This window comes from Notamacropus eugenii, chromosome 3 (assembly GCF_028372415.1).
Source record: "Notamacropus eugenii isolate mMacEug1 chromosome 3, mMacEug1.pri_v2, whole genome shotgun sequence".
In the NCBI taxonomy this organism is placed as follows: domain Eukaryota; kingdom Metazoa; phylum Chordata; class Mammalia; order Diprotodontia; family Macropodidae; genus Notamacropus; species Notamacropus eugenii.
Genome location: NC_092874.1, coordinates 379,867,801 through 379,880,042, shown reverse-complemented (window position 1 = coordinate 379,880,042; position 12,242 = coordinate 379,867,801). Strand labels below are relative to the sequence as shown.

The following is a 12,242-nucleotide window of genomic DNA, read 5'->3' as shown; positions in this document are numbered from 1 at the left end:
CTTAATGGAAGGGTCATCTTATACTAATAAGAGTGGTGAGGTCAGAGAAGGCCTCCTACTAAAGGTAAGATCTTGAAGGAAACCAGGGAATGTAGGTGTCCCGGGGGAAGAGGACAGTGTTCCAGGGATGGGGGAAAAGCAATGTAAATGTTTAGTACCTACTATGATCCTGTGATTCTCTGCCTTAACTAGATATGGGACTTTGGACAAGACATCTCCTCTCTCTGGGCCCCAGTTTCCTCTTCTGTAAAATGAAAGGGGTGGATTGGTTGGTCTTTGAGTTTCTTTCCGGTGTTAACATCCTATATGGTTCATGGAAGGGGGTTGGGTGGGCAGCTAGGTGGCTCTTTGTATAGAGTACTGTGCCTGAAGTCAGGAAGACTCAATTTCCTGAGTTCAAATCTGGCCTCAGACATTTCCTAGCCGTGTGACCCTTGACAAGTCACTTAACCTTCTTTGCCTCAGTTTCCTCATCTGTAAAATAAGCTGGAGAAGCAAATAGCAAACCACTTCAGTATCTTTCCTAAGAAAACCCCCAAAGGAGTCATGAAGACTTAGATATGACTGAAATGATTCCTCAACAAAAAGGGATTTGGAGGGTGAAGGGAGACATTGCCTCCAGAAGACTCTCCTTCACCTAGTCTTGTCATACCTGGAAAGAATGAGCCAAACCTACCCCAGAAAACTTGAGAGCTTTAGAACACTCAGGATTTGAATGACTACCGTCCTCCTCTACTACCCCTAGGAAAACTCAACCGCCTCCCCTCTTCCTGCTGATTAATAGTTTCTTCTGGAGGTGTGGCCTAGTGCTCATGAGTTTTTTCAAACCAGCTTCCTGTTTTGGACAGTTATCAAGTTTCCTTTCTTTTCCCCAACTCTCCTTACTTGGATTTCCCCTCTCCTCACACAGAAGGCTTAGTCAGAGGTATCTTTGTTTAAAAATGGTTGGGTTGTTAGGATTGGGAAGGAGTGGGGGATGGAGGCAACTTATGTGCCCTAGGAGAGGAGTGAGTTCTGAGTTGCTGGGTTGGTGGTTAAGTGAGCTCCAGAGGGGGCTCAGTTGGGTGGGTTTGGCAGGAAGGTAGGTGGGAGGGGAAGGGGCAGGATGGGGTGCTGATCCTGGGTGTTACATTGTCCCCTCATATCCCAGCAAAGCCTTTGATGACATCTTTAGAGGGTTATGGGAAGTTCTGATGACACTATTAAAGGACCTTTGTTTTTCTGGTTTTCGGAATGTAGCCCCTTTCCCTTCTAAAGTCACTGGGACAGTGGCCTTCTCTCTACTCCTAGGCCCTTGTCATCCAGAAGGAATCTTTTGCTCCAGGCCGTGATAGGAGATAGAGTTACAAACTATTTCCAAGCTGGTCAGTTCTCATAAGCAAACACTCCCCACCCCCCACCCTCACCTCCCATCCCCCTGTAGTGCCTTAACACATAGGGGAGAGGTTCTTAGCCTTTTTTGTATCAAGGACTCTTGGCGATATGGTGAAGTCTATGAATCCCTTCATCAGAATAATGTCCTTTTCCCCCAATAAGGAATGTTAAATCTCAATTAGAAGTCAATGAAAATAAAGATCTTATTTTTTCCCTATGTGAGTTCATGGACCCCCTGAAATCTATCCATGCACTCCCATGTAAGAAACCTCTAATATTTAAGATATCCTTGCTAGCTAGCTTAATGTAGATAGAGCCAAGACAAGGCTTCTAAGGCCCTTAGGCAATTGAGTCCAATCAGTAAATATTTTTTAAGGAAAGAATGGAAGTATGTTAGCATTTATTCAGCATCTTCCATACACTAGGCACTGCAAAGTGCCTTGGAGAAGAGACAAAAATGAAATTCATTCTTGCTAGCTGTGGGACCTTGGACAAGATACTTCTCATCTCTTGGCCTGTTCCCTCATTAGCAAAATAAAGGGGGGAAGTGGTTGGTCTAGCTGACCACTGACATCCCTTCTGGTTCTAAATCTATGATTTTTAAAAAATTAAGAGTATTTTGTTTTTCCCAATTACATATAAAGATAATTTTTAACATTGATTTTTTATAAAATTTTGAGTTCCAAATTTTCTTCCTCTCTCCCTTCCCTTTTCCTCCCTAAGATAGTTAGCATTTGGATATGTTATATATGGGCAGTCATGTAAAAAATATCTCCATATTAGTCATGTTGTGAAAAGAGAAACAGTTTACAAAAGGAAAAAAGCCATGAAAAAATAAAGTGAAAACAGTATTCTTCAATCTGCTTTCATACTCTGTGAATCTATGATCTTTTTAAGAAGTCTTTGATTGTTGCAACTAAACCAGTTTTGCTCCTTTTTCCTAAGTTCTTGTCTTGCCTAGTCCAGGAGGATTCTCTGTGCCCTCCAGCCTCCTTTAAGACTCAGTTCAGATCTCACCTTCTCCAACAGGTGTTTCCTGACTATGCCCTCCCCTTCCCCCTTCCCCTGCCCCGCCAATGGCTAGCACTTTCGCTTTGAAGATTACCTGAAAATACTCTCTCTGTATCTTGTATGTACCTTGTTACTTACTGAGTTACTTATTGAGAACTCTTCTTTGAAAACAAGGACTGGTTTTTTTTGAGGGGGAGCAGCGGTGTCTTTCTTTATATCTCCTGTTTCTTAGCACAATTCCTGGCACATGATCAGTTCATTTTTCAGTCATGTTCTCTTGGGAAAGATATCGGAGTGCTTGGCCATTTCCTTCACCAGTTCAATTTACAGATGATGAAACTGAGGCAAACAGGATGAAGTGACTTGTCCAGGGTCACACAGCTAGTAAGTGTCTGAGGTCAGATTAAACTCAGGAAGTTGAGTCTTCCTGACTCCAAGCCTGGAATTTAGCTACTGTGCCACTAAGCTGCTGCTGTTAATGATGATAAAAGAATTTATATAGCATTTTAACGTTCGCGTAAAGCATTTTGCAATGGATCACAACCCTTATCTAATTTGAGCCTCACAACTAAAACATGCCCAAAGATGCAGAGCAAATTGAAGCAGATTGGAGCTCTGGTCTTTTTCCAATCCAATCAATTATAAATATAAATGTAAAAATATTGAATATCCATTTATTAAGAACCTTCCATGATCCTAGACCACTGTGCTATACAGTTAAGATGTAAAAGCAAGAAAGAAATCTTTCCTCAAATTGAGCTTATATTGTACGGGGGACCTCCATGTACATAGGCAGATGCATAATATATAAGGACAATATAAGTGTGTGTGTGTGTGTGTGTGTGTGTGTTTGTGTGTACAGCGAGGAGGCAGAAGAATTTATGAAGAGGATTAATGTGTAAAAAGGCTAGAAGGATAGGTTGGAGCTGGGTTGTAAAGAACTTTAAATGCCAAATAGGAGTAAGTATTTAATCTGAGAGGTAAGAGGGAGCTACTGGAGCTCTCTGCTTTGGAAGTGTTTCTTTCTTTTCTTTCTTTCTTTCTTTCTTTCTTTCTTTCTTTCTTTCTTTCTTTCTTTCTTTCTTTCTTTCTTTCTTTCTTTCTTTCTTTCTTTCTTCCTTCCTTCCTTCCTTCCTTCCTTCCTTCCTTCCTTTTTCTTTCTTTCTTTCTTTCTTCTCTCTCTCTCTTTCTATAATACGTTATTTTTCCTCCAGTTACATGTAATGACAATTTTCACATTTATTTTTTAAAAAATGTTGAGTTCTACATTTTCTCTTCCCTTCCCTCCCCTCCCCTCTCCCTGAGATGGTAAGCCATTTAATACAGATATGTTCAATCATGTAAAACATTCCCATTAGTATCACTTCTAAAGGAAAAGGGAGGGATGGAGAGGATAGGATTCTTTCCATTCCTTCCCAGTGGACTCGAAATATATCCCAGGAAGCCCCAGGTCACAAAAGTCTGCTTCTCCATCCAGGGTTTAGAGTTCGTAGGGGGTGGGGTGTGGTAGGGGCGGGGTCTGCATAGTTATGGACTGGCGAAGCCCTCCAGCCCAGGACTATAAATGGTCAGCTCCTATAGATCTCTTTTCCGGCGCTGGGGGAGGTTTCTTTGTAGAAGGTACTTGGGCAAAGGAGGCGAAGTGATCTAACCTGGCTTCCTCTTCTCCTTTGCAGCAGCAGAAAAGCCCACCATGGCCTACCACAGCTTCCTGATCGAACCCATCAGCTGTCACGCCTGGAACAAGGACCGAACCCGTGAGTGCCCCGTTCCATTCAGTTCAGCTCACTTGCCCCGGGCATCTTCTGAGGGACAAGCATGCGCAGGAGGGAGAGAGGGCCCCGCCCCTGGAGAAGCAGCTGAAGCAAAATCCAGCTTTATATAGGGCAAGGGTTCTTAATGTTTTTGGTGTGGTGAATCCATCTGGCAGTCGGATGAAGCTTATTGACCCCCTTCTCAGAAGAAGTTTTAAAATATTTTATTAAAATAATTTATTATTTTAAAATAATATGAAAAATTAATATTAAAATAATATTAAAAATAAAACAATACTAAAATTAATAAATAATTAAATTAATGTTAAAAATAAAATAGCAAGATGATTTTATTAAAATATTTTCAAATAAAAATATATAGGACTGCAAAGGAAATGGATTCTATTGAAATACAGTAATCAAAATTTTAAAACAAGTTCCCTAGTCCAAGATTAAGAACCTTTGATCTAGAAGCCAAACCCAAAGAATCATAGAAAGGTAGAGCTAGAAGGTCTTCTAGTCCAACCTCCTCATTTTCCAGAGCAGGAAACTGAGGCCCCAAGATAGGGGACTGACTTTCTCAAAGTCACCTAGTGAGTTCATTACTGACCTAGAAGTGTCAAACTAGAGCTCTTCCCACTGGTCCACATTGCTTCCTGATTAGGGGATGCTGTGTGTGTATGATACAGTTGAAAACTCTGGTTCAAACTGAACCTCCATATTTACTGCCTTTGTGATTGTAAACGAGTCACTTAACCTCTCTAGGCCCCAGTAAAAGGAGTGGCTAGAAGTACATACAGAGAAGTAAATGCAAAATAAACAGATAAATAAACGAAAAGGAAGGAGTTGACTAGATAGCCTCTAAGGTCCCTTCCACCTCTCAATTCTGGGGGCACTGTGAATTGAAGACTGCTCACAACCTACCTGTGACCTGCTCTGTCTTCTAGTACTCCCTTCCATGAACTCTCTGCCCCAAACTCACTGGCCTACTCACTATCCCCCACAAAGGCTTTCCACATTCTCCTTCACCAGCCTACCTTCTGCTCCTCCCTTACTTCCCACTCTTCGATGGCTCTCCTCACTCTTGGCCTATATAAATTCTGCCCAATGTTGAAGACCCAGCTCATAGCTCACTTCTTCCATGAAGCCTTCTTGGATCACACCTTTACCTCTCTTGAGGTCAGGGAACCATATGCTGAGATTTAGGGATGCTTGAGACCCCAAAACTGACACCCGGTCCTGCCCATATAAATTTCACCCAGCCCTTCTTATGGTCAAAGAAAAACAAAGTTTGCTTAAGATCCACCATATTGGGTTGATTTAAGAAGCCTCACCATTTGTGATGCTTTAGTGACCAGTAGGATCTGAGCTAATTTGAATCTGAGCACCTTCACGGAGACAAAAGGATCTTAGACTGTGAGAGGGATCTGGGGGTGGTCTGGTAGTCTGGGGTGATGGGAGGAGGGGTTTAGAGAGGGTCTTGATGGGACTGGGGTGACTAGAGGTCAGAACCAAGAGAGTGGGATTTTTGATGTGATGAAGGATGGGAAACAGCTGGAGGCAATCAGGAGGTCACAGACAATGGAGGGTTTGGGTGGGAAGTAGGCCAGGGCACTCCAGAGGTAACAGAAGATGAAGGGCTATAGAATCAGAGATGGGAAGCAACCAAAGGTAATTGGACAAAGGGATAATGAAAGACTTATAGCCTCACACGAAGGGGAAGATTTCAAGGGGGTTCGCAGAGTCTGTACCCCATCACCTCCACTCTACCCTCCTCCCCAATCCGAAATGGTGTCTCTCCGTCACCCAGATACCTACTGCCTTTATTGTCTGGACCAGGAGTGGGGAACTTGGGGCCTCGAGGTCACATGTAACCCTCTAGGTCCTCAAGTGCAGCCCTTAAGGGCCTTAAGGCCGCAGGTTCCCCACCCCTGGTCCTGACCAATTTATTTGACATTTAGCATAAACTGGCTTGTCTTGTTATGCAATAACACAGACATATATTATGAGCCCACTTGTTCTGGGCACTGTGGTAGGCTCTGAGGATGCTAAAAAAACAACTAGAGTCCCTGACAAGTACCTTACAATCATTTTGGGGAGCGTGCAGCTAGTACACAGATAAATACGTATGAGGGGATTTCTGAAGGGAAGAAGCATTCCTGGGTAGCATAAAGAATTCCCTACTGTCTTTCTAGTCTCCCCGGCTAATCTGTAAGCTCTTTAAGGGGAGGGCTTTTTCCAGCGTGGCCCCCAAAATCTTTGTCCAAATATCAAAGGTTCAACCTGTGCTAAGTCTTTCGGGGCACCCTGTATATAAAGAATATATTATTAGGTGTAAGCAGCAGACACGGAGCTGTCCAAGGGAAGAGGCTTATCTCCTTTTCCAGTCCTCGGAGGAGTCGGTTCCTATTCCTGCATAGATAGATCCACAGCATAAGGGGGGGAGGTTCTAATAGCACAAGAGGAGTTAAAGGACCTTGGTGACACACTGTCTGTGTCTGTCTCATCCACTTCCCCTGGAGTCTTAGGTCCTTTCACAAGGGAGAGCTGCTGATAAACTCCAAGCCAGCATATGTGTTTAGGGGTAAGAGAGCTCTTCTATCCTCACTTTCATCTCAGTTTCTTCTTCTATAAAATGGAATGATACCTATCTCACCAGGTGGTTGTGAGGATCAAGTGAAATAATACATATAAAGTGCTTTGCAAATAGCTCTCTTCCTTCTTTTCCTCCCTTTTCTCCTCCTCCTCTTCCTCCTGCTTCTCCTCTTCCTCCTGCTTCTCCTCTTCCTCCTTCCTTCCTCCTCCTCCTCTTCCTCCTTCCTTCCTTCTCCTCATTCATCTTCTCCTCTTATTTTTATTATCATTATTATTATTGTTACCTTGCCTTATCATTTGCCAAAAGCCTAGATGACAAAACTTTGCTGTCCTGACATTTAGGAAAGAGCAGCGGACCAGGGGTCAGGAGACCATCTCTGCCACAAACCCACTGGATGACTGCTTGTAAATCATTTCCCCTATTTCACCTTTAGTTTTTCCATCTCTGCCCTTGAACCACCTCCCCTCATTTTACAGACTTGCTGTCCATTCTGAGTTCCCCATTTGCCTCTTTCTTTATACCAACCTGGGGCACTCACTACCTGTTTCACTGAGCTAACCCCAGACTGGGCTTGGTCTGAGTTGTCTTCCTATTGGATAGAAATAAGTGAGCTTTGGGCAGTTCTTGTTTTCCCTTTTGTAAAAAGTTTTATTGATGTCTGGAAGAGGCGGATCACTTTTGGGTTCCTATGCAGAAGGACTCCCTAGCATGAGGAGCTGGGATGTCATGATTCTTTCACAGATTTCCTTCATATTCACTCTCCTCCATCTTCACCCTGCTGTTTTTTCAACTAGTCCCCACATAACCATCATGCTATCCTTGAAATACAGTAGCTCTCTTCTTGAAATCTCTTTCAATATCTCTTGAAATACAGGGGTTCTCTCAGACTCTGCTCTGAGGAGGCAGAGTACTATAGTTGAAATTTGAAGTTGTTAAAATCCCAGGGTTCAGGTTCAGGTTCCAGTTCTTCTACCTACTAGGTACGTGACCTGGAGTAGGCGACTTTATCTCTCTGGGATTTATTTTCCTCATCCATAAAATAAGAGAATTGGAAAGAATCTCCAAGAGCTGTTCCAACTCTAAATCTGTGACCTTATGAAATGAAAAACAGATTATATCACATTCATTTCCTCATATACACCATCACCACCAAAGCCCCCTAGAAACAAAGGAAATCCAGCAAAACAAACTAACAATGATCTCATCTGGCAGTGCATGCAACATTCCATTCCCAAGATCCTCCATGTCTCTGCCAAAGACCTTTATTTCACAACTTGTACCTGGTATCAGTGAAGATACTTCTGGCTTCTCCCTATGTACTTTGAAATACTTGGCAATATTTTGTAAATTACTTCCCTTATTGCCAAGGGTCACCTTAGTGGAAACGCAGGAAACTCTGGCATTGGTAGATCCATCTTCCCCTTTTCACTCCTCAGGATAACTTGACTCCTCCAAGTACTGTCTTTTCTCTTCTTGGACTGATTTTGCTCATGGCAGAACAGCAACTACCTTTGTCCAAGAGCCGCTAAATGTTAAGAGTTTGTTTTATGAAATTAAACAGTTAGACTGGATGATCTCTAAGGTCCCCTCTAGCTCTGGCATTCTGTTCTAGTAATCTTTTCCTAAGGGATAACAGTCCTGATTTTGTGGAAGGAAGGAAGGAAAGAAAGAAAAAAGAAAAGAAGGAATGAAACAAACATTTAAAAAATTTTTTAATTTTAGCATTCATTTTTAAAAATACAATTCTCTCACTCCCTCCCGATTCTCTCCCACCCATTGAAAAGACAAGCAATATATATGTATATATAGACATGTATGTATATATATATGTATACATATATATATGTTCACAGTTGTGCCTGTGAAGTCATACAAAATATATTTCCACATTAGCCGTGTTGCAAAAAAAAGGCAGGAAGAAAAGTAAATAAAACAGTATCCTTCAGTCTGTACTCAGTGTTCATTGGTTTTCTCCCTGGACGTAGATATCATTTTTCTTTGTGAATCATCTTGGATCATTGTCTTAATCAGTCATTAAGTCTTTCACAGTTATTGTCATCACAATATTTCTGTTATGGTGTCCAATTATCTCCTGGTTCTGCTCACTTCACTTTGCATCAGTTCATGTCTTTCCAGGTTTTTCTGAAACTATCTTCCTCATCACAATCCTATAAACAACTTGTTCCATCGTGGGCATTCCCTCGATTTACAACTCTTTTCCACCACAAAAAGGGTTGCTGTAAATATTTTTGTACATATATGTCCTTTTCTCTTTTTTTCTTTGTTCTTTTTGGGATACAGACTTAGTAGTGGTATTCCTGGGTCTAAGGGTACGCATGACTTCATAGCTCTTTGGGCATAGTTCCAAATTGTTCTCCAGAATGATTGGACTGCCAACAGTGCATTAGTGCACCTATTTTTTCACGTCCCCTCCAGCATTTGTCATTTTCTTTTCTCTCATGTGAGCCAATCTGATGGATGTGAGATGACACCTCATACTAGGAAGAAGCCCACTGTGTGCCAGGCCCTGTGCTGGATACTTTACGTATATTATCTCATTTGATCCTCACAACAGCCTTGGGAAGTAGGTGCTATTATTATCCAGATGAGGAACCTATGCTGAGAAGCTTGCCTAGGGTCACACAGCTAGTAAGCGTCTGAGGCAGGATTTGTACTCAGATCTTCCAGACTTTAGACCCAGGGCTCTTGACCAAGATCACACAGTGAACGATTGTGGTCCCCAGTCCAGTGTTTTTTTCCCTACACTACATTGTCCATTTGGGTCACAGTCCTGATGGAAAATCATCCCCCTCAAAGCATTAAGTTCCATTATTGTCTGTGTGTTTGGGTATGGGTTCATCATATGTGTCTCTTAGCATGTGTATGTGCCCAGGGATACTTGTACATGTGTGTGCTTTATGGAGACAAGGGAGGGGAATGACTGCTTTTCAGGGTGGTGGGCTGAAGTTGAATTTGTCTTCCACTCCTTCCCATACAGTTTTTTTGTGATCCACAGAATACTTGAACCCAACCTGGCTTCCCTTTCCCACTGTTCCTTTCTTCCTCTCCCCCTCCTTGCTTTCCTGCCTCACTCTTCTCCCCTCTTCTCCCTCTCTTCCTCTTTCCCCTTTCCCCTCTACCACTGACAGACCTTGATAAAACAAATGACCTTGGTTTATCATCCCACAGAGATCGCCATCTGTCCAAACAACCATGAGGTCCACATTTATAAGAAAGATGGAACCAAGTGGACTAAGGTGCATGAGCTTAAGGAACACAATGGACAAGTGACAGGTGAGCACTCCTGGGTGTTTCAACGGGGAGACCCTGGTCCTGACCCTTCCCATTTCTTCCCTGGAGAACAGAGGTCTGTGTATGCAGAGTGAAGACACCAACAGGCCAGAGGTTCATGAGAAAAGGCTGTTTGTTTCTTCATCGCCTTCACTGAGGGCAATGGTGCTCACCTGCGAGGCCATGGAGTGAATGTTAGCACTGCATGCAGTCTTGCAGACGTTGTGGCAAAGTGGAAAGAACATCAGAATGGAAATCAGAAAACGTAGGCATGAATCCTGGCTCTATGTGGCCTTGGGAAAAATACTTCTCTTTTGTTCTGTTTCCTCCTTTGTAAAATAAAGGAGCTAGATTAAATCGCTAACTTTCATTCTGACTTGAAAATTCTGTCATCTAGCATAGACTCTCAAAGGCAAGGGCAGATGTGTAGTCCACAGCACATTCTTACCAGCCCCTTAACCTTGTATTATCAAAGGCCTTAACTTTTTTTAGAAACCACAACGCTGAAAAGCTGATTCTCTCCTCTCCTAATCCTTCCACATTTCCTTCTCTCCTTCTCCCTGGCTCCCAGGTCTGGCCCCCTAAGCCACTGAGACCCACTGAGCTGAGGTTGAAATGGTCCATGGCAGAGGAAGTGAATGCTTTGTCAGTCTGTAGGGACCAGGGACATGAGTGGAGAGGAGACCAAAATCATAATGACAAACTTTGCTTGCAAAAAGTGCCTTTATCCCAAGAGTTCCCTTGAACTTTGTGGATGTTTGTTCACTCCCATCTCTTGATTTAGGGAAACATAGTCCCTTTGTCCAAAGAAAGGGAGGGCCTGGTCTTGGAATCATTTTGAAACCCTGGGGACAAGTCCTCTTTTATCTGTGGCAGACTTTTGAAGCAAGTGACTAAGTGACCTTGTCTGTAGTATCCCCTTTGGATATGCCCTTCCCTACAACTCTACTTAGGGGCAGCTAGGTGGTGCGGTGAATATAGTCCCAGACTTGGAGTCAGGATGACCTGAGTTCAAATCCAGCCCTGGGCATTAACTAGCTATGTGACCCTGAGCAAGTCACTTAACCCTGTTTGCCTCAGTTTCTTCATCTGTAAAATGAGCTGGAGAAGGAAGTGGCAAACCACTCCAATATCTTTGCCAAGAAAACCCCAAAAGTGGGTCACAAAGAGTTAGACACAACTGCAAAACAACTGAACAACATATACTTCCTAGGCCTATGATTCATGTCCTCGAGGCGCTGCTCTGGGATCTGGCTGATCTCATACAAATTTTACATAAGGGTTTTAGCAGTGCTGGTGAATGAAGTGAGCAGAGAGGCCTCCAGGAGACGCAATGACTTTATACCCAAAGGTATAGATTTCACAATGGGAATTTCAGTCTTTATGTCAGGCTGCTTTTGAAGAAGGGAGCTTCCACACTGGGACCTCCTTCCAGTGACAAAATCACAGATCTTTTACATTATCCCCAGGGGTGGGACTTTAGGGGTGGGTAGGAAAGGGTGCTAGAGGTATAAAGGCATGAACTTAAGAGGGGTCAGCATGGCACAGAGTTAAAGAACCTGGGTTCAGATCCTGTCTCTGATGCTGAATGCCTATGTGACCTTAGGTAAATCACTTAATCTTCCTGGACCTTAGCTTCCTCATCCATAAAATAAGGGTGTTGGGTGAACTGGCCTCCAAAGCACCATCTCGCCCTAGATCAATGCTTTAGGAAATGGGGTCTGCTAAGGAAAGGTGGGGTGAGAGCTCTCCCTGCTGGAATCCCTGTGGAATTGCAAGTGACTTGTCCACTCATTGTAAGGGGCGGAGGTGTGGGTGGGGGGGATAGGTGGGGGGGTGAAGCTGGGCTGACCTTGGGGACTAGAAACCCTCTTCTGACTCCTTTCCTCCCCTCCTCAACCTGCAGGCATTGATTGGGCTCCTGAGAGCAACCGCATTGTCACGTGTGGCACAGACCGCAATGCTTACGTTTGGACTCTGAAAGGGAATGCCTGGAAGCCCACCCTGGTCATCCTGAGGATCAACCGGGCCGCCCGCTGTGTCAGGTGGTCCCCCAAGGAGAATAAGTTTGCGGTGGGCAGCGGCTCCCGTGTCATCTCCATCTGCTACTTTGAACAGGAAAATGACTGGTGAGTTCTGGGAGCCTGAGAGTAGACACAGAGGAGGTGCTAAAAGTCTGGGGATGGACCAGAAGAAGCATTTATAAAAAGCCTACT

The 12,242-nt window shown here is 43.5% G+C and overlaps 1 protein-coding gene across 3 annotated transcripts in view; it reads left to right on the top strand.

Moving 5' to 3' along the window:
- The window catches only part of ARPC1B (actin related protein 2/3 complex subunit 1B), a 48,178-nt gene that overhangs the window by 22,874 nt on the left and 13,062 nt on the right, over positions 1–12,242 (top strand). For 2 of the 3 annotated variants that reach the window (XM_072597626.1, XM_072597624.1), the window contains 3 exons: positions 4,062–4,142; positions 9,925–10,029; positions 11,933–12,155. In XM_072597626.1, coding sequence (XP_072453727.1) covers positions 4,079–4,142; positions 9,925–10,029; positions 11,933–12,155 — 392 coding nt within the window. In that variant the 5' untranslated portion in view covers positions 4,062–4,078. Of the gene's footprint in view, positions 1–836; positions 926–4,061; positions 4,143–9,924; positions 10,030–11,932; positions 12,156–12,242 lie in introns of those variants that run through there. The other variant, XM_072597627.1, reaches the window with a different exon arrangement.